At 50.8% G+C, this 25,429-nt stretch overlaps 1 protein-coding gene across 1 annotated transcript in view; it reads left to right on the top strand.

Annotated features, from left to right (window-relative positions):
* Positions 1 to 1,368: 1,368 nt before the first annotated feature.
* ntn4 (netrin 4) overlaps positions 1,369 to 25,429 on the top strand; it is a gene marked incomplete at its 5' end in the record, with an annotated part of 114,074 nt that continues 90,013 nt past the window's right edge. Inside the window, one exon of the mRNA XM_086010911.1 lies at positions 1,369 to 1,926. Within this exon, the coding sequence (XP_085867037.1) occupies positions 1,369 to 1,926 (558 nt within the window). The remainder of the gene's footprint in view (positions 1,927 to 25,429) is intronic.

Raw genomic sequence — 25,429 nt, 5'->3', positions numbered from 1 at the left:
TGAGAGACTAGTAAATGTTGGTATTCAGAGGGATTTGGGGGTCCTTGTACATGATCACAGAAAGTTAATATACAGGTTTCTTTAATTTATTCATTCCTGGGATGTGGGTGTTGCTGGCAAGGCCAGCATTTATTGCCCATCCCTAGTTGCCCTTGAGAAGGTGGCGGTGAGCCGCCTTCTTGAACCGCTGCAGTCCGTGTGGTGAAGGTGCTCCCACAGTGCTGTTAGGGAGGGAGTTTCAGGATTTTGACCCAGCGACGATAAAGGATCGGCGATATATTTCCAAGTCAGGATGGTGTGTGACTTGTAGGGGAACTTGGAGGTGGTGGTGTTCCCATGCACCTGCTGCCCTTGTCCTTCTAGGTGGTAGAGGTCGTGGGTTTGGGAGGTGCTGCTGAAGAAGCCTTGGCGAGTTGCTGCAGTGCATCTTGTAGATGGTACACATTGCAGCCATGGTACGCCGGTGGTGGATGGGGTGCCAATCAAGCAGACCGCTTTGTCCTGAATGGTGTCGAGCTTCTTGAGTGTTGTTGGAGCTGCACTGCACAGGCAAGTGGAGAATATTCCATCACACTCCTGACTTGTGCCTTGTAGATGGTGGAAAGGCTTTGGGGAGCCAGGAGGTGAGACACTCACCGCTGAACACCCAGCCTCTGACCTGCTCTTGTAGCATAGATTGATTCCTGGGATGAGGGGGCTGTCCTATGAGGAGACATTGAGTAGATTGGGCCTATACTCTCTGGACTTTAGAAGAATGAGAGGTGATCTCATTGAAACATATGAGATTCGTAGAGGGCTTGACAGTGTAGATGCAAGAGGTTGTTTCCATTGGCTGGAGTGTCTAGAACTATGGGTCAGAGTTTCACACGCAGCCAGTGTCGGAGCAGTGAATGACTGACTGCAACTTCAGGATTTTCACGTTAGAATGCGCATGCACTAAATCCCAAAGTTGCGGTCAGTTTCAAAGTAACAGTGAACGCTGTTCGTTCGCCGTTCTTACCCACTGCAAATTCCGGGCCAGTAACTAGACAGGGGCATCAAGCTGAACTTGGAATAATTTTAGATTGAGGGTGACACTTGGAATGTGCACATTTTCACAACCATGAATTGGATTGATGTGTTTCACTTCATGCATCAAAATCCACGCTTAAAGATTACTCGATTTGAAAATAATTTTACGCCTGAATAACATTTGTGTTAGTTTTATATTTATTGATTGATCATTTTCTTTAAAGTAGTTTCGCCTCTCTCGTTATGTCAGACCGAGTGAAAGTGGATTGAGTACATCAGGAACTTTTGATAGCATTTTCGGGCAGTGGCCTACAATGGTGTGTAGATTGTGTGGGACGTGCTGGGTGCTGATCGTAACTTGGATTCCTGCTTGTGTCCTTTTCAGAATCGACAGACGTGACCGGGGTGAGGCGGCACTGTGAGTCCGGAGCCTGTAACCCTCGGCTGGGCAACCTAGCAACGGCCAGAGAGCTGCTGACCAGCACCACCTGCGGCATTAACTCCACCGAGCTCTTCTGCTCCTACTCCGGGAGGGGCTGTGAGAATCTGCCCGAATGCGAGAAGTGTAGTTCGGCCCGTGGCCACCGCCATTCCCACCCACCCACTGCGATGACCGATTCCTCATTCCGGTTCCCAAACACCTGGTGGCAGTCGGCCCAAGGGAGGCACAGGGAGATCATCCAGCTGGATCTGGAGACCCACTTCTACTTCACCCACCTCATCATGATCTTTAAGTCCCCCAGGCCCGCCGCCATGGTCCTGGAGCGTTCCCAAGACTTTGGTTCCACCTGGAAACCCTACAAGTATTTTGCCAGGAACTGTAGTGACACCTTCAGGCTGCCAGACGATCGGAACCAGGTTGGGGCGATTTGTACTTCCAGATATTCAAATCCACTCCCTTGTACCCGAGGAGAGGTAAGAACATTACCCCTGTTTATCAGAATGACACTGACTTAGGCTGTAAATGACCAGTGGCCAAATTAGTGACTCCTCGGTGGGACATCCATCAGTGCCCTATTTAAGACAGAAATAACCTGCATTTATATAGCGCCTTTCACATCCTCAGGACATCCCAAAGTGCTTCACAGCCAATGAAGTACTTCTGAAGTGTAGTCACTGTTGTAATGTAGGGAAACGTGGCACCTCATTTACGCACAGCAAGCTCCCACAAACAGCAATGAGATAAATGACCACTTAAGCAGTTTTTTGATGGTGCTCGTTGTTGGATAAATATTGGCCAGAACACCGGGGATAACTCCCCTGCTCTTCTTCGAATAGTGCCATGGGATATTTTACACCCACCTGAAAGGGCAGACGTGGCCTTTGTTTAATGTGCACTCCCCCAGTACAGCACTGGGAGTGTCAGCCTAGATTTGGGTCATTGAATATATTTAAGGTGGAGATAGACAGATTTTTGAACAGTAAGGGAGTGATGAGTTATGGGGAGCGGGCAGGGAAGTGGAGTTGAGGCCAAGATCAGATCAGCCATGATCTTATTGGATGGCGGAGCAGGCTCGAGGGGCCGAATGGCCGACTCCTGCTCCTACGCCTTATGTTTTTATGTATTATGTGCTCAAGTCTGGAGTGAGACTTGAACCCACAACCCACAAGCCTGACACCTAAATGACATAAATGAAATACTCATGCATTCCAACCAATTACTTTACCAATGACAAGCCAACTATGAGTACACCTGTTACAGTGCATGAATAGTTACTATTACTCGTACTTAAAAAAATATTGACACATTTAATTCATCTCCCTTATATATCAAGCGACTCCACATTAAGGGTGGTGCACTTGTCAGCTCATTTGACTGAATGTTTGAGTTGTGATTGGAAGTTATGCTCGGCGAGCAGGGTGGACATCAGGAGTTAGGTTAAGTTACAGAGTAACAAAATCTTCTTTGGGCCACTTTCACGATGTTTTTCACACTTCACACCTGGAATGTTGACCTTTTCATCGCGTCTCCCAGCTCAGTGCCAATGTGGGTGCTTGAGAAGTGTGAGAAACATCATTATTTCAGATTGGCCAGCACACTGATCGAATTTGCTTTTCACAAACTCAACGGGAGGACATCTTGATTAGCGGGTGATTAAAAAAAATGAAAACCTTCACAAAACTGTTCTTTCTAAAGGGGGAACATATCCCCCTCAGCAAGTCTTCAAGCATCTTCATAACAAACGTGATACTGATGACCACGTATGGTAGAGTATGCTGAACCACAGTAACCAGACCTGGAATGTGACCACAGCCTTGCTAAGATGTGGTTGCCATTTCCTGATCCTCCACAACCTGTCTTTCCAGTGTAACAACCGAGGAATAAAATTACCCATGTGTCAAAACTACATTCCCAGTAAGAGATAATCCACCCATTAACTTTAATAGATGGAAAATCGTGAATTTTACCCCTAAAGACTAATATATATGCTGGAAATTTCCTCGGGTTTCTCCCGATCGGCAGCCTAGAAGAGCGGCATGAACCTTGTTTACATGTCGTATCCGGGGAGGGAGGTTCCACCGATCTTACTCTGATAAGACGGCAGCCAATCAGGAGTACCCCTGAGGAAATTCCCGGCGATAGTCTACACCTAACTTAAGGAAAATAATTCGCTGGCTCCCTATATTAGTTTCTGTAGTCTGATTTCCATCCATCGCCTACCCCTTCTAATACACCACTTCAATATTCCCAATAGGTTCACCGTGTTTATTGTTTTTTTTTTAAATGTGTGTCACTTATGAGTGAGCTGATTGTTTATCTGATTTTCAAGGACCAATAAGCAAGCCACAAGTCAGGACTGGTTTCACTTATTTTCAACACGTGTTACCTTTTGTAAAGGGCTGTAAAATGAAACCACCAGAATATCATTATTCCCAGTTTAAAAGGATTCCTGCCTCCAATCAGTCTCTAGATCTTTAAAAGCTGCAATATCAGTTTGCAGGAATAACACCGCTCACTCTCTTCCATTAGGATGTCACAGCAGGACATGACAGCAGGCAGTGTGGTATCCGAGATAGAGTAACGACTGAGAGGGAAAGGAAGATTGGCATTGTTAGCTGTGGTCATTTGAAATCGTTTCTGACTTAAAATAGCAAATTTCGAAGTCAGACAATAGAGATAACTCGCATTTATATAGCGCCTTTCACAGCCTCAGGATGTCCCAAAGCACTTTACAGCCAATGAAGTACTTTTTGAAGTGTAGTCACTGTTGTAATGTAGGAAACGTGACAGCCAATTTGCACACAGCAAGATCCCATAAACAGCAATGTGATAATGACCAGATAATCTGTTTTAGTGATGTTAGTTGAGGGATAAATATTGGCCCCAGGACACTGGAGATAACTCCCCTGCTCTTCTTTCATGGGATCTTTTACATCCACCTGAGAGGGCAGACAGGGTCTTGGTTTAAAGTCTCATCCGAAAGACGGCACCTCCGACAGTGCAGCACTCCCTCAGCACTGCACTGGAGTGTCACCGTAGAATATGGGCTCAAGTCTCAGGAGTGGCATTTGAACCGCTGACCTTCTGACTCAGAGGCGAGTGTGCTACCACTGAACCACAGTAACTGTCAATCATATTGTGAATGTGTTGAATGTTGTCTCTCCGTGCTCAGATCAACTTTGGGTTGAACCACACTACTCTGAATACAGGCCGTTTACTCCTGGGCTGAATCCGTTTCCCAGTCTACCTCTGGACTGACTCTCGGGGGGGGGGGGGGTGGGGCTTGCCATTTCCCACCTCCTCTCCATAGACCCAATCTCTGTGAGGTCAGGCACTTTCTCTCCCATCCTGGGCGCTGGGCCTTCCCACTCTCCCAGTATCGGCCCTTGTGCTCCCTTCACTGGGGAAACGGAATCAGTGGGAGAGTCAGCAGTGGGCTGCTCTCATGGCAGCCAGTATTGGAGAGGAACTGAGAGGTCAGGGAATAGGTGTGCTGGCCCATCTCCTCAACCATGTGTGACCCCCTGGTGCAGGGAATCCAGCAAAGGGCAGAAGGAAAAGAGAGTGAGTCTCATTGTCAAAGAGAAGACCGCTCTAAATGGTGTAAACTCTTTCAATGTAGATGAGCCATAACCTTACCAGTATAAACACCTGTCACTTTCCAGGATTTTCAATCATTCAATTCTTCATGGAAAAGATTTGCGATTGAGTTCTGTCTCAGCATTATGTTTTAAAACAAAGTGAATTTGCACACATTTTTACAAAACAAAAACCCAGACTGCAACACTGAGACGGAGGGGTTTGATGTGTTCATGATTCAGCTATCCTATCTATTGCCTATAACGGCCAGGGACATTAAGCAGTTCGTTATCTCATCACCGATGGCCTATCAAAGCATCCACACCTATTATGGTAGCGATGATTCCATTCATATGAGCCCAGCATGAGATATCTGCCGATAATACTGGAACTACTGGTCTCAGACCAGAAGCTGCTTATGGCTTCGAGCCTGCTTGCACTGGCTAGCTGGGACTGCAAACCACATGCCCAGGACAGTGTTCTGCGAGTGTGTGATTACACATCTGCACAGAGCTCCTCTTCCAGTAGTTCATGGTAAAGGTAGAGATAGCACAGGTGGCAGTAACGACACCATCTGAACATTTAACTGAACTCCTGGTAGGTTGATAAGTGTTCAGGAGAGCTGAGGGACCCCAGGGCACTTTGTACTCCCAGTTTGCCATGACACTGAAGTTACTGCCCATGCCATGTCAGTCCCAAGCAGTGCGAAATGACCTCCTTCCCCGGGAGGTCACTCTGCTTATCTCTGGAGTTCTGTTGGCTCTGGCGCTGACTCTCGAGTTACACTGCAACATGTCAATGTGAAGCAGAAATCGCTTTGGAGCAACGTAGCGGTTGAGCCAGATCAACTTTGTTCTTCAGCCCATCGAACCCAAAGGATCATTTATTTTTACGGCTCGTTTAATTATTAAAATGACATCGAGAGTACAGCACAGGAACAGGCCATTCTGCCCAACTGGTCTGTGTCGGTGTTAATGCTCCACACAAGCCTCCCCCCACCTCTCTTCATCTCACCCAATCAGCATATCCTTCTATCCCTTTCTCCCTCATGCGTTTATCTAGCTTCCCTTTAATTGCATCTCTGCTCTTCGCCTCAACCACTCCCTGTGGTAGCGAGTTCCACATTCTCACCACTCTCTGGGTGAAGAAGTTTCTCCTGCATTCCTTATTGGATTTATTAGTGACTATCTGATATTTATTGCCCCTAGTCTTGGATTCTCCCACAAGTGGAAACTCCTTCTCTACGTCTACCCTATCGGACCTCTTCATAATTTTAAAGACCTCCATCAGGTCACCTCTCAGTCTTTTTTCTAGGAGAAAGAACCCCAGCCTGTTCAATCTTTCATGACTGAAAAATTACCTTTATCGATTGAAATGGAGAGTTTTTATGTGTCCTTGAATTGTCGGCTTGTCACTCAAATCATTGGAAGAAGCTGAAAGTTGAAATCCCTGCACTAAAATCAACACCATCAACTCCCAAAGAAAGGGATTCATGTTATGAAGTATCCCGAGTGAAATTCTTGGCACTCTGAGCAGTTGGCCAAGTTGAATAATGAATGTGTTACCCAGCGATACCCCAGTCAATGACTGCGTCTGGGGGAGTTCAAACTTACTCCCCACTTAAACAGTTACTGTGAGCTCACAGGAGACTGAACAATGGAAGAAAAATCTATTATTTAATTCTCTTCAATTCCGAGTGATATCAGTCAAGTAAAGAATGATTTACCTGACTGAGAAAGTAGCATTGTGAGTCAAATAGAACCACATTTAAATGACATTTATAAAAAGAAGATTTAGAACACTCCTCACATGGTTGTCTACTCATCGCTCTCCCTCCTTCCAAAGACTTTGGGGCCTCTACCACGCTACCCCACACCTACCACCACATCCCAAATGGCGGTCCCGAGGAGTGGCAGGAACTGGGGCAGACAGGAGGGGACTGGGAGGGGAACCCGGGAACATGGTACCCACCCCTGCCAGCCTTTACTTGTGGTGCGCTGGGAACGGGCAGTCACCAGTGGTCCAAGTGGGGGATGGGGAAATCAGCAACAACAACAACAACTTGTATTTATATAGCAGCTTTAACATAGCAAAACATCCCAAGGCACTTCACAAGACTATTATAAGACAAAAAATCTGACACCGAGCCACATAAGGAGAAATTAGGGCAGGTGACCTTGGTCAAAGAGGTAGGTTTTAAGGAGCGCCTTAAAGGAGGAAAAAGAGGTAGAGAGGCAGCAAGGTTTAGCCGGGAATTCCAGAGCTTAGGGCCCAGGCAACAGAAGGCACAGCCACCAATGGTTGAGCGATTATAATCAGGGATGCTCAAGAGGGCAGAATTAGAGGAGCGCAGATATCTCAGGGGGTTGTGGGGAGATTACAGAGATAGGGAGGGGTGAGGTCGTGGAGGGACTTGAAAACAAGGATGAGAATTTTGAAATCGAGGCGCTGCTTAACCAGGAGCCAATGTAGGTCAGCGAGCACAGAGGTGATCGGTGAACAGGACTTGGTGCGAGTTAGGACACGGGGCAGCTGAGTTTTGGATGACCTCAAGTTTACGTAGGGTGGAATGTGGGAGGCCAGCCAGGAGTACATTGGAATAGTCAAGTCTAGAGGTAACAAAGGCAGGGATGAGGGTTTCAGCAGCGGATGAGCTGAGGCAAAGGCGGAGACGGGCGATGTTACGGAGGTGGAAATAGGTGGTCTTGGTGATGGCGCGGATCGAGATCCAGAGGTGGGTGGGGTAGGGTGGGGGGCAGCAGTAATCCGAACCGCCCCCAGCTCTCCCACCGTTTCCTCCACAATCCCACCGGGGATCCCAGTGGAACATCCAGCCCATTGTGTCCAACTGTCACTCTCTGTTCTAAGGTTGACAGTAAACCCCAGATTGAGGGGGGTTTCTGCCGATCCTGCACCGAACCTACAGCAGCAGAACGGGAAGAATAAAGCAGCTGACAGGGTCGATAGAGAGAACCTGTTTCCTCTGGTGGGGGGAGTCCAGAACAAGGGGGCAGAACCTTCAAATTAGAGCCAGGCCGTTCAGGGGTGATGTCAGGAAGCACTTCTTCACACAAAGGGTAGTGGGAATCTGGAACTCTCTCCCCCAAAAAGCTGTTGAGGCTGGGGGTCAATTGAAAATTTCAGAACTGAGATTGTTAGATTGTTGTTAGGAAGGGTATTAAGGGTTACAGAACCAGGGCGGGCAGATGAGATACAGATCAACCATGATCTCACTGAATGGCGGAACAGGCTTATGTTCCTACGTTTCTAGAAACCCCTCGAGGAAATTCTCAGAAAGAAACTTACCAGCAAGAAAAGGTGGGATTCACTAATGATACTTGAGTTCGAGAAGACTTTGAATGTGGCCCAAGCTCTGTGAATGGGGGGAATATCGGTGAATGGGGAGAATATCGGTGAATGGGGGGAATATCGGCGAATGGGGTTATCTGTGAATGGGGGGTTTATGTGAATGGGGTTATCTGTGAATGGGGGGTTTATGTGAATGAGGGGTTTCTGTGAATGGGGGGAATATCTGTGAATGGGAGGTATCGGTGAATGGGAGGTTTCTGTGAATGGGGGTATCTGTGAATGGGAGGTATCGGTGAATGGGGGGCGTATCAGTGAATGGGGGGTTTCTGTGAATGGGGGGAATATCTGTGAATGGGAGGTATCTGTGAATGGGGGTTATCTGTAAATGGGGTTATCTGTGAATGGGGGGGTTCTGTGAATGGGGGGAATATCTGTGAATGGGGGGGTTTCTGTGAATGGGGGGAATATCTGTGAATGGGAGGTATCGGTGAATGGGGGGAGTATCAGTGAATGGGGGGTTATCTGTGAATGGGTGGGGGTTCTGTGAATGGGGAGGGTATATGTGAATGGGTGGGGTTCTATGAATGGGGGGGTTCGGTGAATGGAGTAATGACGTATTACTGTACTTAGGTTAGAAAGGATCAGCCTTGATGTGCGACGGGTGCAGTGCAGCCTCTGTGCACGTGCTAATCCTCTAATATCAGGTTGTTCCGTGCAGTAATTCTGTCATCATAAAAACACATTAATTTTCAACTTTTCGTTAGTCGCACGGAAGATTGTGAAGCTGGGTGAAATTACCGGTCATTAGTTTGCACGCATCTCTGAAATACACCACACATGTGATAATTCCAGTTGAAAGATCAACTGCAAATTTGCACTCACATCAAAGAATGAAAGTGCTTCAGGGTGTGGGTCACTGAGGTATTGAAGAATTTGAAAAGAATTCTGAAACATGTTAACTCACGCACTGTGCAGAGGGGTGATTACACTCCATGTGTTTGTACCGTGTTTGACAAAACTGAAAAATGTTTCACCTTTATCACAGTCACTGGCTCACTCCCTTGTTGCTGTGGAGACGGGGCTTCACAATAAGCTGCTCACTCCACAATTGATTCCTCTCTGGAAGGCCGATGGGTGCAGGGTACCCGCGTCCCGTCTGCCAGACGAAAGGATCCTGTGATTCTCCCCACCCGGCCCAGTCACACTCCCAGTGCAAGCCCATCACCCGGTGGGGCTTGAGCCTTGAGTAAGGCGGGACGCGGGAGTACAGCGGTAGGCCATAAAAGCCTCAGGGCCCTATAGCGACATACCCTGGCCACTGGTACGATGGCTTGCTCCCCATCTCACTCACAGCGGCATTCTTTCACCCCCACCCATCAGTTCACACACACTTCCCCCTTCTTCAAGTTTATGGATCCCTGCTCCACCACCACCCCCCCCCCCCCCGCCCTCACCCGGTCCACTAATAGTCTTCTCCCTTGTCCCCCTCAGCTGGTACCTTCATATGCACAGTGGGTGGTGGTGAGCTATTTGACTACACAAGGCGTCACACCTGAGCCCACACCTGACTACCCAGCAGCCACGTTTTCCAACAGGGGTTGCTGGATGGTGATCAGCAGTGTGTCCCGCCCCGATTCTCCCCTGCCTGGTCCAGGGATACAAAGGCAAATGAATAGAAACATTGGAACAGGAATCGGTCATTCAGCCCCTCGCACCTGTTTCGTCATTCAATTCGATCATGTCTGATCTGTACCTCAACCCCGTTTATCCACCTTAGTTCCCTATCCCTCGATACCCTTACCTAACCAAAATCTATCAATCTCAGGCTTGAAAGCTTCAATTGTCCCCCAGCATCCACAGCCTTTTTGGGGGAGAGAGTTCCAGAATTCCACTGCCCTTTGTGTGAAGAAGTGCTTCCTGACATCACCCTGAACGGCCCGGCTCTAATTTTAAGGTGATGCCCCCTTGTTCTAGATTCCCCGCACCAGAGGAAAGAGTTTCTCTCCATCTACCCTGTCAAATCCTTTTATCATTTTAAACACCTCGATTAAATCACCCTCAACCTCCTAAACGCAAGGGAATACAACCTGTCTTCATAATTTAACCCTTTTAGCCCTGGTATCATTCCGGTGATTCTGCGCTGCTCCCCCTCCGAGGCCAATCTATCCTTCCTGAGGTGCGGGGCCCAGGACTGAACACAGTGACTCCAGATGGGGGTCTGTCCAGAGCTCTGTACAGCTGAAATATCACAAAATGTAGCATGTGTAGAGCTGCATTTATATAGCACCTTTTACGACCTCAGGACATCCCAAAAATGCTTTACAGCCAACAAAGTACTTTTGAAGTGGAGTCACTGTTGTAATGTAGGAAACGCGGCAGCCAATTTTTGCACAGCAAGCTCCCACAAACAGCGATGTGATAATGACCAGAGAATCTGTTTTAGGTGTTGGGTGAGGGATAAATATTGGCCGGGACACCGGGGAGAACTCCCTGCTCTTCTTCGAATAGTGTCATGGGATATCTTACTCCCTCAGCACTGCACTGGAGTGTCAACCTGGAATATAGGCTCAAATCTCCGACGTGGAACTTGTACCCACAACGCTCTGACTCAGGTGAGAGTGCTACCACTGAACCACAGCTGGGGTCTAGCCTGCACAGTCTCTTTCAACGTTGAACCTTTATGCTCTCCTTTGTTTGAGGAAACCTGGTCTTGGAGCAGCCTAGCAAGTAGTCAATGTTCACAAGCTGCCGACTTGGTAAACAGGAAACCCTTTAAATCGCAAGTATTTCATTTGTTTCTGCAAATCTCTTTTATCCAGGGTTTTTTTTTACTTTTTATTTTTACTTAGTGGACTTTGGCCTGAATTTACATCGAATCATATAATCTCACAGCACAGAAGGAGGTCACTTGGCTCATCGTGTCAGTGCCAGCTCCCCCCAGCTCTTTCCCCAGAGCCCTGCAAATTTCTCCTTTTCATTTATTTATCTAATTTCCTTTTGAAAGTTACTCCTGAATCTGCTTCCACCGCCCTTTAAGCAGCGCGTTCCAGATCATAATTTATCTCCGTTTGGTTCTTTTGACAATTATTTTAAATCTGTGTCCTCTGGTTACCGACCCTTCTGCCACTGGAAACAATTTCCTCTTATTTACTCTATCAAAACCCTGCATGATTTTGAACACCTCTATCAAATCTCTCCTTAACCTTCTCTGCTCTAAGGAGAACAATCCCACCTTCTCCAGTCTCTCCACATAACTGAAGTCCCTCATCCCTGGTACCATTCTAGTAAATCTCTTCTGCACCATCTCCAAGGCCTTGACATCCTTCCTAAAGCGCGGTGCCCAGAATTGGACACAATACTCCACAATACATGTCAGGTCCAGTCAGGTTGTACAGTGTTCACACAGAATAGATACTCTACAGATGGCGATGAACTCTGCAGGCCTGGGTCGCATTGCGCAACAGAAGGTCACTGTGTGTCCGTGGGGAACAGAAATGACCAAGTGCTACACCGACTCATTCTCCCCTCCCACCCCGATGTACTTTATTAATCAATCTCCCATGGTCAAGACCCAATGCAGTCTTCAGGGGAAATGTGGTTAGAGGGCGGATGATAGTTGGACCCATTCAGTCCTCATTTTAAAGTCATGCATTCTGCTCTTATTTTTATACTTTTATTATTTCTATTATAAATTCCTATGTCCACATTTATAATGGCCACTGCCTATGTAAACGTGTCACACTGTAATTACACCCTCCCACCAGTGGTGGCGCCAGTTTCCATTATAAATATGGGCATAGAAATCTGTAATGGAAAGTTGACAGAAAACTTCCGTAAAAGATTTCTAACACATTATAGATATGACACATGCTGTAGTGATCTGTACAGTGATCAAATATTCTGTCACGCTCAGCACTACCTGATGTCTAAGTTAAAATCTTGTTGTTTTCATTCGTTAAACAGCAATTAAACAGCTTGAGCAAGACCTATACTTAGCAGAATGGATAAACACAGGAATTACAAGCCTGCAACCTAACCTCATAATCAAGTCTTGATGCAAAGCTTCAATGGTGTATATTCATTAACTGACACTGGATTACTGCCATAATTTACTCTCAGATTGCTGCCAGCAGTTTTGAACAACACGCAGCATTTTCTCTTCCCTTTTCCAATGTTCTCTTTTCTCCCCTGCTGCCCTGTGGGTTCTGTGCCGGGGCACTGGTCGCCCTTCAATAACTCACCCAAATTGGCCACTCGCCATGTGTGACCCTAAATAGAGAAAGCTGGTAGGGGTCACAGCTAATGCTGTCCTCATTGAGTATCCGCACACTTTGCCCTTTGTAACAGGGATCGCTGGATAGCGAGCAGGAAAAAGGAAGCAGAAGTAGGAAGCAGGAGCCCCCGGCTGACTTTTTCCTGAGTGCTGAGACTGAATGTAACAGATCAATTAATTCAGAATGGAATCTTTTTGATAATCATTCTCGGCATCTGGGTGTCGCTGGCAAGGCCGGCATTTATTGCCCATCCCTAATTGCCCTTGAGAAGGTGGTGGTGAGCCGCCTTCTTGAGCCGCTGCAGTCCGTGTGGTGAAGGTACTCCCACAGTGCTGTTAGGGAGGGAGTTCCAGGATTTTGACCCAGCGACGATGAAGGATCAGCGATATATTTCTAAGCCAGGATGGTGTGTGACTTGGAAGGGAACTTGCAGGTGGTGGTGTTCCCATGCGCCTGCTGCCCTTGTCCTTCTGGGTGCTGGAGGTCTCGGGTTTGGGAGGTGCTGCCAAAGAAGCCTTGGCGAGCTGTGAGTTCAAATCCCACCATATAGACAGTACACACTGCAGCCACCGTATGTTGGTTGATGTTTAGGCTACTGGATGGGCTGGCGATCAAGTGGATTGCTTTGTCCTGGATGGTGTTGAGCTTCTTGAGTATTGTTGCAGCTTCACCCATCCAGGTAAGTGGAGAGTATTCCATCACACTCCTGACTTGAGCCCTCCCGCTCTGTGTGGCGCAGTATCACTCTTTTAGATTGTCCACTCTCAGGGGAATATAACAGACCATTTACATTACATCTATCTCTCTGACATACAGGTTGTCTGATCCACTTTGAATTTACTGCCAGTAATTGTTACCTTTAGATAAAAGATTGAGAAATATTAATTGCCTGATTTTCATTTTACTTCAAACTGTTTCGATATGCTGCTCTGTGAGTTGATGTGAAAATTAAAACTCATCCGCAATAAACCTTCAAAAGAGAGCAGCCCTCTCAGGAAAGCGTCAAATGCAATCAAACTGTGCACCTCACATCATTTGGATACCCGAGGGACCCGGGATTAGAGTTTTTATAAACATAAATAAACATTAAGTAGTTGATATGAAAACAGCTCGGGGAAATGTTTACACAACGGCACCAACTCAACAGTCAGACATATAGTCATCGAGTTATACAGCACAGAAAGAGGCCCTTCGGCCCATCGTGTCCGAGCCGGCCATCAAGCCCTGTCTAATCTAATCCCATTTTCCAGCACTTGGTCCGTAGCCTTGTATGCTATGGCGTTTCAAGTGCTCATCTAAATGCTTCTTGAATGTTGTGAGGGTTCCTGCCTCTACCACCCTTTCAGGCAGTGAGTTCCAGATTCCAACCACCCTCTGGGTGAAAAAGTTTTTCCTCAAATCCCCCCTAAACCTCCTGCCCCTTACCTTGAAACTATGCCCCCTGGTTATTGACCCCTCTACTAAGGGGAAAAGTTCCTTTCTATCTACCCTATCTATGCCCCTCATAACTTTGTACACTTCAATCAGGTTCCCCTTCAGCCTTCTCTGCTCCAAGGAAAACAACCCCAGCCTGTCCAGTCTCTCTTCATAGCTGAAGCGCTCCAGCCCAGGTAACATCCTGGTGAATCTCCTCTGCACCCTCTCCAATGCAATCACATCCTTCCTATAGTGTGGCGACCAGAACTGCACACAGTACTCCAGCTGTGGCCTAACTAGCATTTTGTACAGCTCCATCATAACCTCCCTGCTCTTATATTCTAGGCCTCGGCTAATGAAGGCAAGTATCCCATATGCCTTTTTAACCACCTTATCTACCTATCTACCTGTGATTAAAACTTGCATTTATCATTCTCTTGTCAGCTGTGGCTCAGTGGGCAGCACACTCGCCTCGCGTCAGAAGGTTGTGGGTTCAAGTCCCACTCCAGAGACTGGAGCACATAAATCTTGGCTGACACTCCAGTGCAGTGCTGAGGGAGCGCTGCACTGTCGGAGGTGTCGTCTTTCGGATGAGACGTTAAACCGAGGCCCTGTCTGCTTTCTCGGGTGGCGGTAAAAGATCCCATGGCACTATTTCAAAGAAGAGCAGGGGGAGTTATCCCCAGTGTCCTGGCCAATATTTATCCCTCAATCAACATAACAAAAACAGATTATCTGGTCATTATCACGTTACTATTTGTGGGAGCTTGCTGTGCGCAAATTGGCTGCCGCGTTTCCCACATTACAACAGTGACTACACTTCAAAAGTACTTCATTGGCTGTAAAGCGCTTTGAGATGTCCGGTGGTCGTGAAAGGCGCTATAGAAATGCAAGTCTTTCTTCTTTCTTTCCTCATCTTCAAATCCCTCCACGGCCTCGCCCCTCCCTATATTTGTAACCTTCTCCAGCTCTACAATCCTCCGAGAACTTTGCATTCTTCCAACTCTGGCCTCTTGTGCATCATCCACTCTCTTTTCCCCACCATTGGCAGTCGTGCCTTCAGCTGTCTGGGACCTAAACTCTGGTATTTCCTCCTTAAACCTCTCCACCGCTCTCTACTCCTTTAAGACCCTCCCTAAAACCTACCTCTTTGACCAAGCCTCTCCTAATATCTCCTTCTTTGGCTCTCTATCAAACTTGTCTGATTACGCCCCTGTGAAGCACCTTGGGTCATTTTCTTACATTAAAGGCGCTATATAAATGCAAGTTCTTCTTGTTATAAAGTGCCATTAATATAAAAAAACATCCCACGGAGCTTTGGAGCAGAAACAGATGGCCGGCAGTGCCAGGTGACTTATGGACGATGACCATAATTGGAGAGATGGGTTCTGAGGAGGGTTTTAAAGGCAGGAAGGGAGGTAAGAAGACAAAGGACACTCAGGCTAGGAACTGCAGTGTGTAGGGTCAAGACCGCTGAAGGCAGTGCCACTGAAGGTGGAGCAGGGATGGGGATGAGGAATATATAGGAGCCCAGATTCAGAGGGCAAAGGGATGTGTAAAAGAGGATTTCATAGATAGGGTTGGGGTGAGACAAAGAGAGATTTGTAAATGAGGATAAGAATTTGATACACTGGGGGACAGGGAACTACTGAGAGTCAATGAGGACGGGATGGAAGGACCGTGGGACAGGGTGCGGGCAGTGGAGTTTTGATTGCATAGAGTGGGTCTCGGGGCCAGTGAGGATGGCGCTGGAGAAGTTGGGTTCGGAGGTAACCAATGCAGCCATGGAGTGAGGTAAGGGGTGGGGGTGAGGTAAAGGGCGGGGGTTGAGGTAAGGGGCGGGGGTTGAGGTAAAGGGCAGGGGTTGAGGTAAGGGGCGGGGGTTGAGGTAAGGGGCGGGGGTTGAGGTAAGGGGCGGGGGTTGAGGTAAAGGGCAGGGGTTGAGGTAAGGGGCGGGGGTTGAGGTAAGGGGCGGGGGTTGAGGTAAGGGGCGGGGGTTGAGGTAAAGGGCAGGGGTTGAGGTAAGGGGCGGGGGTTGAGGTAAAGGGCAGGGGTTGAGGTAAGGGGCGGGGGTTGAGGTAAGGGGCGGGGGTTGAGGTAAGGGGCGGGGGTGAGGTAAAGGGTGGGGGTTGAGGTAAGGGCGGGGGTTGAGGTAAGGGGCGGGGGTTGAGGTAGGGGCGGGGGTTGAGGTAAGGGGCGGGGGTGAGGTAAGGGGCGGGGGTTGAGGTAAGGGGCGGGGGTGAGGTAAGGGGCGGGGGTTGAGGTAAGGGGCGGGGGTTGAGGTAAGGGGCGGGGGTTGAGGTAAGGGCGGGGGTTGAGGTAAGGGGTGGGGGTTGAGGTAAGGGCGGGGGTTGAGGTAAAGGGCGGGGGTTGAGGTAAAGGGTGGGGGTTGAGGTAAGGGCGGGGGTTGAGGTAAAGGGCGGGGGTTGAGGTAAAGGGTGGGGGTTGAGGTAAGGGCGGGGGTTGAGGTAAAGGGCGGGGGTTGAGGTAAGGGGCGGGGGTTGAGGTAAGGGCGGGGGTTGAGGTAAAGGGCGGGGGTTGAGGTAAGGGGTGGGGGTGAGGTAAAGGGCGGGGGTTGAGGTAAGGGCGGGGGTTGAGGTAAGGGCGGGGGTTGAGGTAAGGGGTGGGGGTGAGGTAAAGGGTGGGGGTTGAGGTAAGGGGCGGGGGTTGAGGTAGGGGTGGGGGTTGAGGTAAGGGCGGGGGTTGAGGTAAGGGGTGGGGGTTGAGGTAAGGGGCGGGGGTTGAGGTAAAGGGCGGGGGTTGAGGTAAGGGGTGGGGGTGAGGTAAAGGGTGGGGGTTGAGGTAAGGGGCGGGGGTTGAGGTAGGGGTGGGGGTTGAGGTAAGGGCGGGGGTTGAGGTAAGGGGCGGGGGTTGAGGTAAGGGGCGGGGGTTGAGGTAAAGGGGTGGGGGTTGAGGTAAGGGGCGGGGGTTGAGGTAGGGGCGGGGTTGAGGTAAGGGGTGGGGGTGAGGTAAAGGGTGGGTGTTGAGGTAAAGGGTGGGGGTTGAGGTAAAGGGTGGGGGTTGAGGTAAGGGGTGGGGGTTGAGGTAAGGGGTGGGGGTTGAGGTAAGGGGTGGGGTTGAGGTAAGGGGCGGGGGTGAGGTAAGGGTGGGGGTTGAGGTAAGGGGTGGGGGTTGAGGTAAGGGGCGGGGGTTGAGGTAAAGGGCAGGGGTTGAGGTAAGGGGCGGGGGTTGAGGTAAGGGGCGGGGTTTGAGGTAAAGGGCGGGGGTTGAGGTAAGGGCGGGGGTTGAGGTAAGGGGTGGGGGTTGAGGTAAGGGGCGGGGTTTGAGGTAAAGGGCGGGGGTTGAGGTAAGGGCGGGGGTTGAGGTAAGGGGCGGGGGTTGAGGTAAGGGCGGGGGTTGAGGTAAGGGGTGGGGGTTGAGGTAAGGGGCGGGGTTGAGGTAAGGGGCGGGGGTTGAGGTAGGGGTGGGGGTTGAGGTAAGGGCGGGGGTTGAGGTAAGGGCGGGGGTTGAGGTAAGGGGCGGGGTTGAGGTAAGGCCGGGGGTTGAGGTAGGGGCGGGGGTTGAGGTAAGGGGTGGGGGTTGAGGTAAGGGGCGGGGTTGAGGTAAGGGGCGGGGGTTGAGGTAAGGGGCGGGGGTTGAGGTAAAGGGCGGGGGTTTAGGTAAGGGCGGGGGTTGAGGTAAGGGGCGGGGGTTGAGGTAGGGGCGGGGGTTGAGGTAAGGGGCGGGGGTTGAGGTAGGGGCGGGGGTTGAGGTAAGGGGCGGGGGTTGAGGTAAGGGGCGGGGGTTGAGGTAAGGGCGGGGTTGAGGTAAGGGGCGGGGTTGAGGTAAGGGGCGGGGGTTGAGGTAAAGGGCGGGGGTTGAGGTAAAGGGCGGGGGTTTAGGTAAAGGGCGGGGGTTGAGGTAAGGGGCGGGGGTTGAGGTAAAGGGCGGGGGTTGAGGTAAAGGGCGGGGGTTGAGATAAGGGGCGGGGGTTGAGGTAGGGGTGGGGGTTGAGGTAAGGGCGGGGGTTGAGGTAAGGGGCGGGGGTTGAGGTAAGGGGTGGGGGTTGAGGTAAGGGGCGGGGGTTGAGGTAAGGGGCGGGGGTTGAGGTAAAGGGCGGGGGTTTAGGTAGGGGCGGGGGTTGAGGTAAGGGGCGGGGGTTGAGGTAGGGGTGGGGGTTGAGGTAAGGGGCGGGGGTTGAGGTAAGGGGCGGTGTTGAGGTAAGGCCAGGGGTTGAGGTAGGGGCGGGGGTTGAGGTAAGGGGCGGGGGTTGAGGTAAGGGCGGGGGTTGAGGTAAGGGGCGGGGGTTGAGGTAGGGGCGGGGGTTGAGGTAAGGGGTGGGGTTGAGGTAAGGGGCGGGGGTTGAGGTAAGGGGCGGGGGTTGAGGTAAGGGGCGGGGGTTGAGGTAAGGGGCGGGGGTTGAGGTAAGGGGCGGGGGTTGAGGTAAGGGGCGGGGGTTGAGGTAAGGGGCGGGGGTTGAGGTAGGGGCGGGGGTTGAGGTAAGGGGCGGGGGTTGAGGTAGGGGCGGGGGTTGAGGTAAGGGGCGGGGGTTGAGGTAGGGGCGGGGGTTGAGGTAAGGGGTGGGGGTTGAGGTAGGGGCGGGGGTTGAGGTAAGGGGTGGGGTTGAGGTAGGGGCGGGGGTTGAGGTAAGGGGCAGGGGTTGAGGTAGGGGCGGGGGTTGAGGTAAGGGGCGGGGGTTGAGGTAGGGGCGGGGGTTGAGGTAAGGGGTGGGGGTTGAGGTAAGGGGCGGGGTTGAGGTAAGGGGCGGGGGTTGAGGTAAGGGGCGGGGGTTGAGGTAAAGGGCGGGGGTTTAGGTAAGGGCGGGGGTTGAGGTAAGGGGCGGGGGTTGAGGTAGGGGCGGGGGTTGAGGTAAGGGGTGGGGGTTGAGGTAAGGGGCGGGGGTTGAGGTAAGGGGCGGGGGTTGAGGTAAGGGGCGGGGGTTGAGGTAAGGGTGGGGGTTGAGGTAAGGGGCGGGGGTTGAGGTAAGGGGCGGGGGTTGAGGTAAGGGGCGGGGGTTGAGGTAAGGGGTGGGGTTGAGGTAAGGGGCGGGGTTGAGGTAAGGGGCGGGGGTTGAGGTAAGGGCGGGGGTTGAGGTAGGGGCGGGGGTTGAGGTAGGGGCGGGGGTTGAGGCAGGGGCGGGGGTTGAGGTAAGGGGTGGGGTTGAGGTAAGGGGCGGGGTTGGGGTAAGGGCGGGGGTTGAGGTAAGGGGCGGGGTTTGAGGTAAGGGCGGAGGTTGAGGTAAGGGGCGGGGGTTGAGGTAAGGGGCGGGGGTGAGGTATGGGGCGGGGTTGAGGTAAGGGCGGAGGTTGAGGTAAGGGGCGGGGGTTGAGGTAAGGGGTGCGGGTTGAGGTAAGGGCGGAGGTTGAGGTAAGGGGTGGGGATTGAGGTAAGGGGCGGGGGTTGAGGTAAGGGGTGCGGGTTGAGGTAAGGGCGGAGGTTGAGGTAAGGGGCGGGGGTTGAGGTAAGGGGTGCGGGTTGAGGTAAGGGCGGAGGTTGAGGTAAGGGGTGGGGATTGAGGTAAGGGGCGGGGGTTGAGGTAAGGGGTGCGGGTTGAGGTAAGGGGCGGGGGTTGAGGCAAGGGCAGGGGTTGAGGTAAGGGCGGGGGTTGAGGTAAGGGCGGGGGTGAGTGACGCTGCAGTGGGGTAAGCGAGTGCCCTTGGACAGGATGTGGGTTTTGAAGCACAAACGAGAGATTGAAGTTACAGCAGGGACGGTCGTGTAGTGGCTAAGTTACTGGACTAGTAATCCAGAGAACTGAGTTCTTATCCCACTGCAGTAGTTTGTGAATGTTTAATAAATCTGGAAGTAAAAAGCTGGTTTCAATAAAAGTGACAATGAAGCTGTCGGATTGCCGTAATAGAAACAGGAGTAGGCCATTCAGTCCCTCAGGCCTGCTGCACCATTCAATTAAGCTAATATTCTGGAATCCCTATCCGAGACAGAAACCAGGCACTAGAATCCCCCCCCACCCCATGACACAAGTTAGCGGCCAGCACCACCGCCCCACCCCCGCTCCACCAGCGGAGGGAAAATCCCCCCTTGCCCCTTCCTCCCTCTCTCTGTCTGCTCCCTCACTCCCATGCCCCTCCTTCTCTTTCACTCTCCTCCTCTATTCCTTCTCTCCTCCTCTCCCCTCCCTTCCCCTCCTTTCCCCATTCGTCCTCTCCTCCTTCCCTTCCCCTCCTCTCTCTCCCTCCCCTCTACTCTTCCTTCCCTTTCCCCTTCTGTCCCCATCCCCCACTCTACAGTCCCGTCCCCTTCCCACCTCTCCCCCACACCTCCCCTCCCCTCTACTCCTCCACCCTCTCTCCCTCCCCTACCGATCCTTTCCCCTCCCCTCTTTCCTCCCTTCCTCCACTATCACCCTCCTCTTGTCCATTCCCGTTCTCTACTCCCTTACCGCTCATCCCCTCCTCTCCTCTCCCCCATTCCTCCCTTCCTTTTCCTCTGGTCTCTCGTCACTCCCTCCCATCACCTCTTCTCCTTTCCTCCTCTCTTTCCTTGCTCATCTACCCTCCTCCTTCCCTCCCTTCTCTTCCCCCTCTCCTTTCTACCCTCCTCTTTTCTCCTCTCCCTCTCTATTCCACTCCGCTCTCCTTGCCCCCCCCACCCAATCCCCAGCCTCACTCCGCCTGCTCCCTCTCTGCCCTCCACCTCTCCTTTCCCACCCCACCTGCCTCCTTTCTCCTGCCCCACTCCCCCAACCTTGTCTCCCCACCCTCCAACTCTGCTTGATCTGGAAGGGTCCCTTGATCTTAACTCCCTGTGTGCAATATCAAGGGAGGTCGAACAGTATTGCCTTATTTTCCATCCTATCACCCTGGGCGCTGGTCTCCTCTGTTACAACTGAATAGCTTGGTGCCACTTTCAATTGGTTCTTCCGAGACCCTATCAGAGACCAAGTCCAGCCCCGTTCTCCATTACGATATTTAGAAGCAGGTGGCTAAAGCTCTTTCAGGATTTTGCCCTGTTCAGCAAGGCACAGATTTTAAGAACATAAGAACAGAAGAAATAGGAGCAGGAGTAGGCAATGTATCCCTCGAGCCTGCTCCGCCATTCAACAAGACCATGGCTGATCTTCTACCTCATCTCCACTTTCCTGCACTATCCTCATATCCCTTGATTCCCTTAATATTCAAAAATCTATCGATGTCGGTCTTGAATATACTCAACGACTGAGCCTCCACAGCCCTCTGGGGTAGAGAATTCCAAAGATTCACCACCCTCTGAGTGAAGAAATTCCTCCTCATCTCTGTCCTAAATGGCCGACCCCTTATTGTGAGACTGTGACCCCTGGTTCTAGACTCCCCAGCCAGGGGGAAACATCCTCCCTGCATCTACAGTATCAAGCCCTGTAAGAATTTTGTATGTTTCAATGAGATCACCTCTCATTCTTCTAAACTCTAGAGAATATAGGCCTAGTCTACTCAATCTCTAGAGTTTAAACATTTCTCCAGATTATATACCATTTGCCATGTTCTTGCCCACTCACTTAGCTTGTCTATATCCCCTTGAAGCCTCTGCATCTTCCTCACAACTTACATTCCCACCCAGCTTTGCCCACAGAAGGCAAGGGCTTGGAGTTGATCTTGTCCTCATGTTGTCACCTCCATGAAAGGAAATAAAATCTTGTAAGTTAAAAAACAATCACCAAACTACCCCGAAAGGTGCAGGTAAATTCCAAGGGGGAACCTGAGTCATTGCCGGTGCAAATTCGGGTGTGCCAGTACTCTACCCCATGTTTGTGGAAAGGGTTTCACACTCACCCAGACCACCATGTAAACTCTACCCAGAGCTTGGTGTCTTTGACCCAGATTTTAGAAGCTGCATTTTGGTCAGTCTGACACTACCAGTCTCCTAGGCAGTGGGGCCTTTACCCTCATGGGGTGGGCTGATGGAAGGAGAACTATAGGTCAAGCCATGCCTGCACCCCTCCAGTCTAAGAGCATCTAATCTGTATCCATATCTACCAGTGGGTTAATAGATGGGGAGGAGGGGGGCGTGGGGATGGGGTTGTCTGTTGATCAGGGTAGGACAGAAACTTAGAAAGACTGGCACCCAGGCTGCTCTTACACATCTCATAGTGACCAGCTACAGAGCAGCACTGCAAGAGGCTTCAGAGTGGTTTGTTTGCTAATTTTTTTTTTATTATTCATTGATGGGATGTGGGCGTCGCTGGCTGGCTAGGCCTGCATTTAGTGCCCATCCCTAATTGCCCTTGAGAAGATGGTGGTGAGCCGCCTTCTTGAACCGCTGCAGTCCATATGGTGCAGGTACACCCACAATGCTGTTAGGAAGGGAGTTCCAGGATTTTGACCCAGCGACAGTGAAGGAACGGCGATACAGGTCCAAGTCAGGATGGTGTGTGGCTTGGAGGGGAACTTGTAGGTGGTGATGTTCCCATGCGTCTGCTGCCCTTGTCCTTCTAAGTGGTAGAGGTCGCGGGTTTGGAAGGTGCTGTTGAAGGAGCTTTGGCGAGTTGCTGCAGTGCATCTTGTAGATGGTACACACTGCAGCCACAGTGCGCCGGTGGTGGAGGGAGTGAATGTTGAAGGTGGTGGATGGAGTGCCAATCAAGCGGGCTGCTTTGTCCTGGATGGTGTCGAGCTTCTTGAGTGTTGTTGGAGCTGCACTCATCCAGGCAAGTGGAGAGTATTCCATCACACTCCTGACTTGTGCCTTGTAGATGGTGGAAAGGCTTTGGGGAGTCAGGAGGTGAGACACTCGCCGCAGAATTCCCAGCCTCTGGCCTGCTCTTGTAGCCACAGTATTTATATGGCTGGTCCAGTTCAGTTTCTGATCAATGGTAACCCCCAGGATGTTGATAGTGGGGGATTCAGCGATGGTAATGCCATTGAATGTCAAGGGGAGATGGTTAGAGTCTCGCTTGTTGGAGATGGTCATTGCCTGGCACTTGTGTGGTGCGAATGTTACTTGCCACTTGTCAGCCCAAGTCTGAATGTTATCCAGGTCTTGTTGCATTCTCTCAGTGGGATGCAATACATAAGACAGAAAGGGAAGGGAGTGGAGGAGAGAGGAGGGGAAGGGGATGGGAGGCCAGGAGAAGGGGAGGAAATGGGAGGAGAGAGAAGGGTAGGAGATGGGGAGGGGAGGGGAGAGGAGGGGGGGAGAGAAGAGGGGAGGAGGGGGAGGAAAGGGCGGGAGGAAATTGGAGGGAAGGGGAGGGAGGAAAATAATAAATACTTTACAAAAGCAAAGCACTGTGCCAGATTGACTTATGGTAGCACTCTCCCCTCTGTGTTAGACGTTCGTGGGTTTAAGCCCTGATCCAGGATTTAAGCATATAATCCAGGCTGACACTCCAATGCAGTACTGAGGGAGTGTTGGACTGTACTGAGGGAGTGTTGGACTGTACTGAGGGAGTGTTGGACTGTACTGAGGGAGTGTTGGACTGTACTGAGGGAGTGTTGCGCTGTACTGAGGGAATGTTGGACTGTACTGAGGGAGTGTTGGACTGTACTGAGGGAGTGTTGGACTGTACTGAGGGAGTGTTGGACTGTACTGAGGGAGTGTTGCGCTGTACTGAGGGAGTGTTGGACTGTACTGAGGGAGTGTTGGACTGTACTGAGGGAGTGTTGGACTGTACTGAGGGAGTGTTGGACTGTACTGAGGGAGTGTTGGACTGTACTGAGGGAGTGTTGGACTGTACTGAGGGAGTGTTGGACTGTACTGAGGGAGTGTTGCTCTGTACTGAGGGAGTGTTGGACTGTACTGAGGGAGTGTTGGACTGTACTGAAGGAGTGTTGGACTGTACTGAGGGAGTGTTGGACTGTACTGAGGGAGTGTTGGACTGTACTGAGGGAGTGTTGGGCTGTACTGAGGGAGTGTTGGACTGTACTGAGGGAGTGTTGGACTGTACTGAGGGAGTGTTGCGCTGTACTGAGGGAGTGTTGGACTGTACTGAGGGAATGTTGGACTGTACTGAGGGAGTGTTGGACTGCACTGAGGGAGTGTTGCCCTGTACTGAGGGAGTGTTGGACTGTACTGAGGGAGTGTTGCCCTGTACTGAGGGAGTGTTGGACTGTACTGAGGGAGTGTTGGACTGTACTGAGGGAGTGTTGGACTGTACTGAGGGAGTGTTGGACTGTACTGAGGGAGTGTTGGACTGTACTGAGGGAGTGTTGGACTGTACTGAGGGAGTGTTGGACTGTACTGAGGAAGTGTTGTAATTCTGCCAGTATCTCTGCCACTCTTCAGCTGGTTGATTGGAGTCATTGAGAAATCCATTCACTGAGTTTTATTCATCCCCTCTAGAGAAGAGCCTTACCTTCATTCAGTGGCTCCCTTCAACAACCCAATTAAGACCTTGTGTTCAAATCCCTCCATGGCCTCGCCCCTCCCTATCTCTGTAACCTCCTCCAGCCCCACAACCCTCTGAGAACTCTGTGCTCCTCCAACTCTTATGTGTCCCCCACTTCTGTCACCCCACCATTGGCGGCCGTGCTTTCAGCCGCCTAGGCCCTAAGCTCTGGAATTCCCTGCCTAAATCTCCCCGCCTCTATATATCTCTCTGCTCCTTTAAGATGCTCCTTAAAACCTATCTCTTTGACCAAGCTTTTGGTCACTTGTCCTAATATCTCCTCATGTGGCTCGGTGTCAAATTGTGTCTGATTACTCTACAAAGCAGAACCTTGGGTCATTTTCCTATCTTAAAGGCACTATATAAATGCAAGTTGTTGTTGTTGAATTCAGTGTTTGGGGAATGTGGGAGTCCTCCTGGTCTTAGACTGTTCAAACAAACTTTTAGGGCTCGATTTTAATTGCCTGAGGAGGCAGGTCTGTTGTGAAAATCGGGAAAAATGGCTTCAGACACCCAACCCGCCTCCATCCTGCCCCCACCCGACGTTCGTGAGTGTCTGTTCAGCCGCTCCCAAACTGACCCGTCTCCAACCGGTGGGACAGGTAGTTAAGGCAGTTGACAGCCTGTTAAATGCCTTGCTAATCCTATTTTCATTATCCTGCTTCTGGCTCCTGTTTCCTGACTAGTCAGAAACAGGCCAGGTTTAAGGAGACGAGTTGCTGGAGGACATGATTTGTGTGCATTGGTGGAGCGCTTTAAAAGCGCCGCTGAAACATGGCTGACATTCAAATGCAACAACTTTGCTGTTGTAGGTATGGGATAAGATTTTGCACACCTACTGACTGTTACGTCCGTGTATAAGAAGACACAGACTGCGGAGAACGGTACAATAGGTGTTTACTCAACGTGGCTCACACTGCAACTGAACTGTACAGATTACTACTCAGTGTTATATACAGGTGTGGTCACTGCCGGTACTACAGTATACATAAGCTGTAAAAAGTAGTTCCCCCCCTTAAAGGTACATACATTACAATTCCTCCCCTTTTAGATTAACAGTACCATAACACTCATTTAACAATTAAATATCAAACTAATTACAATTAACACTTTTAACATGCAACATTAGCTGAAAAT

Source organism: Somniosus microcephalus, chromosome 17 (genome assembly GCF_052327205.1).
Source record: "Somniosus microcephalus isolate GS21.2 chromosome 17, FLI_Smic_1.0, whole genome shotgun sequence".
In the NCBI taxonomy this organism is placed as follows: domain Eukaryota; kingdom Metazoa; phylum Chordata; class Chondrichthyes; order Squaliformes; family Somniosidae; genus Somniosus; species Somniosus microcephalus.
Note: the sequence above shows the minus strand (reverse complement) of the source record. Positions and strands in the feature narration are given on the sequence as shown.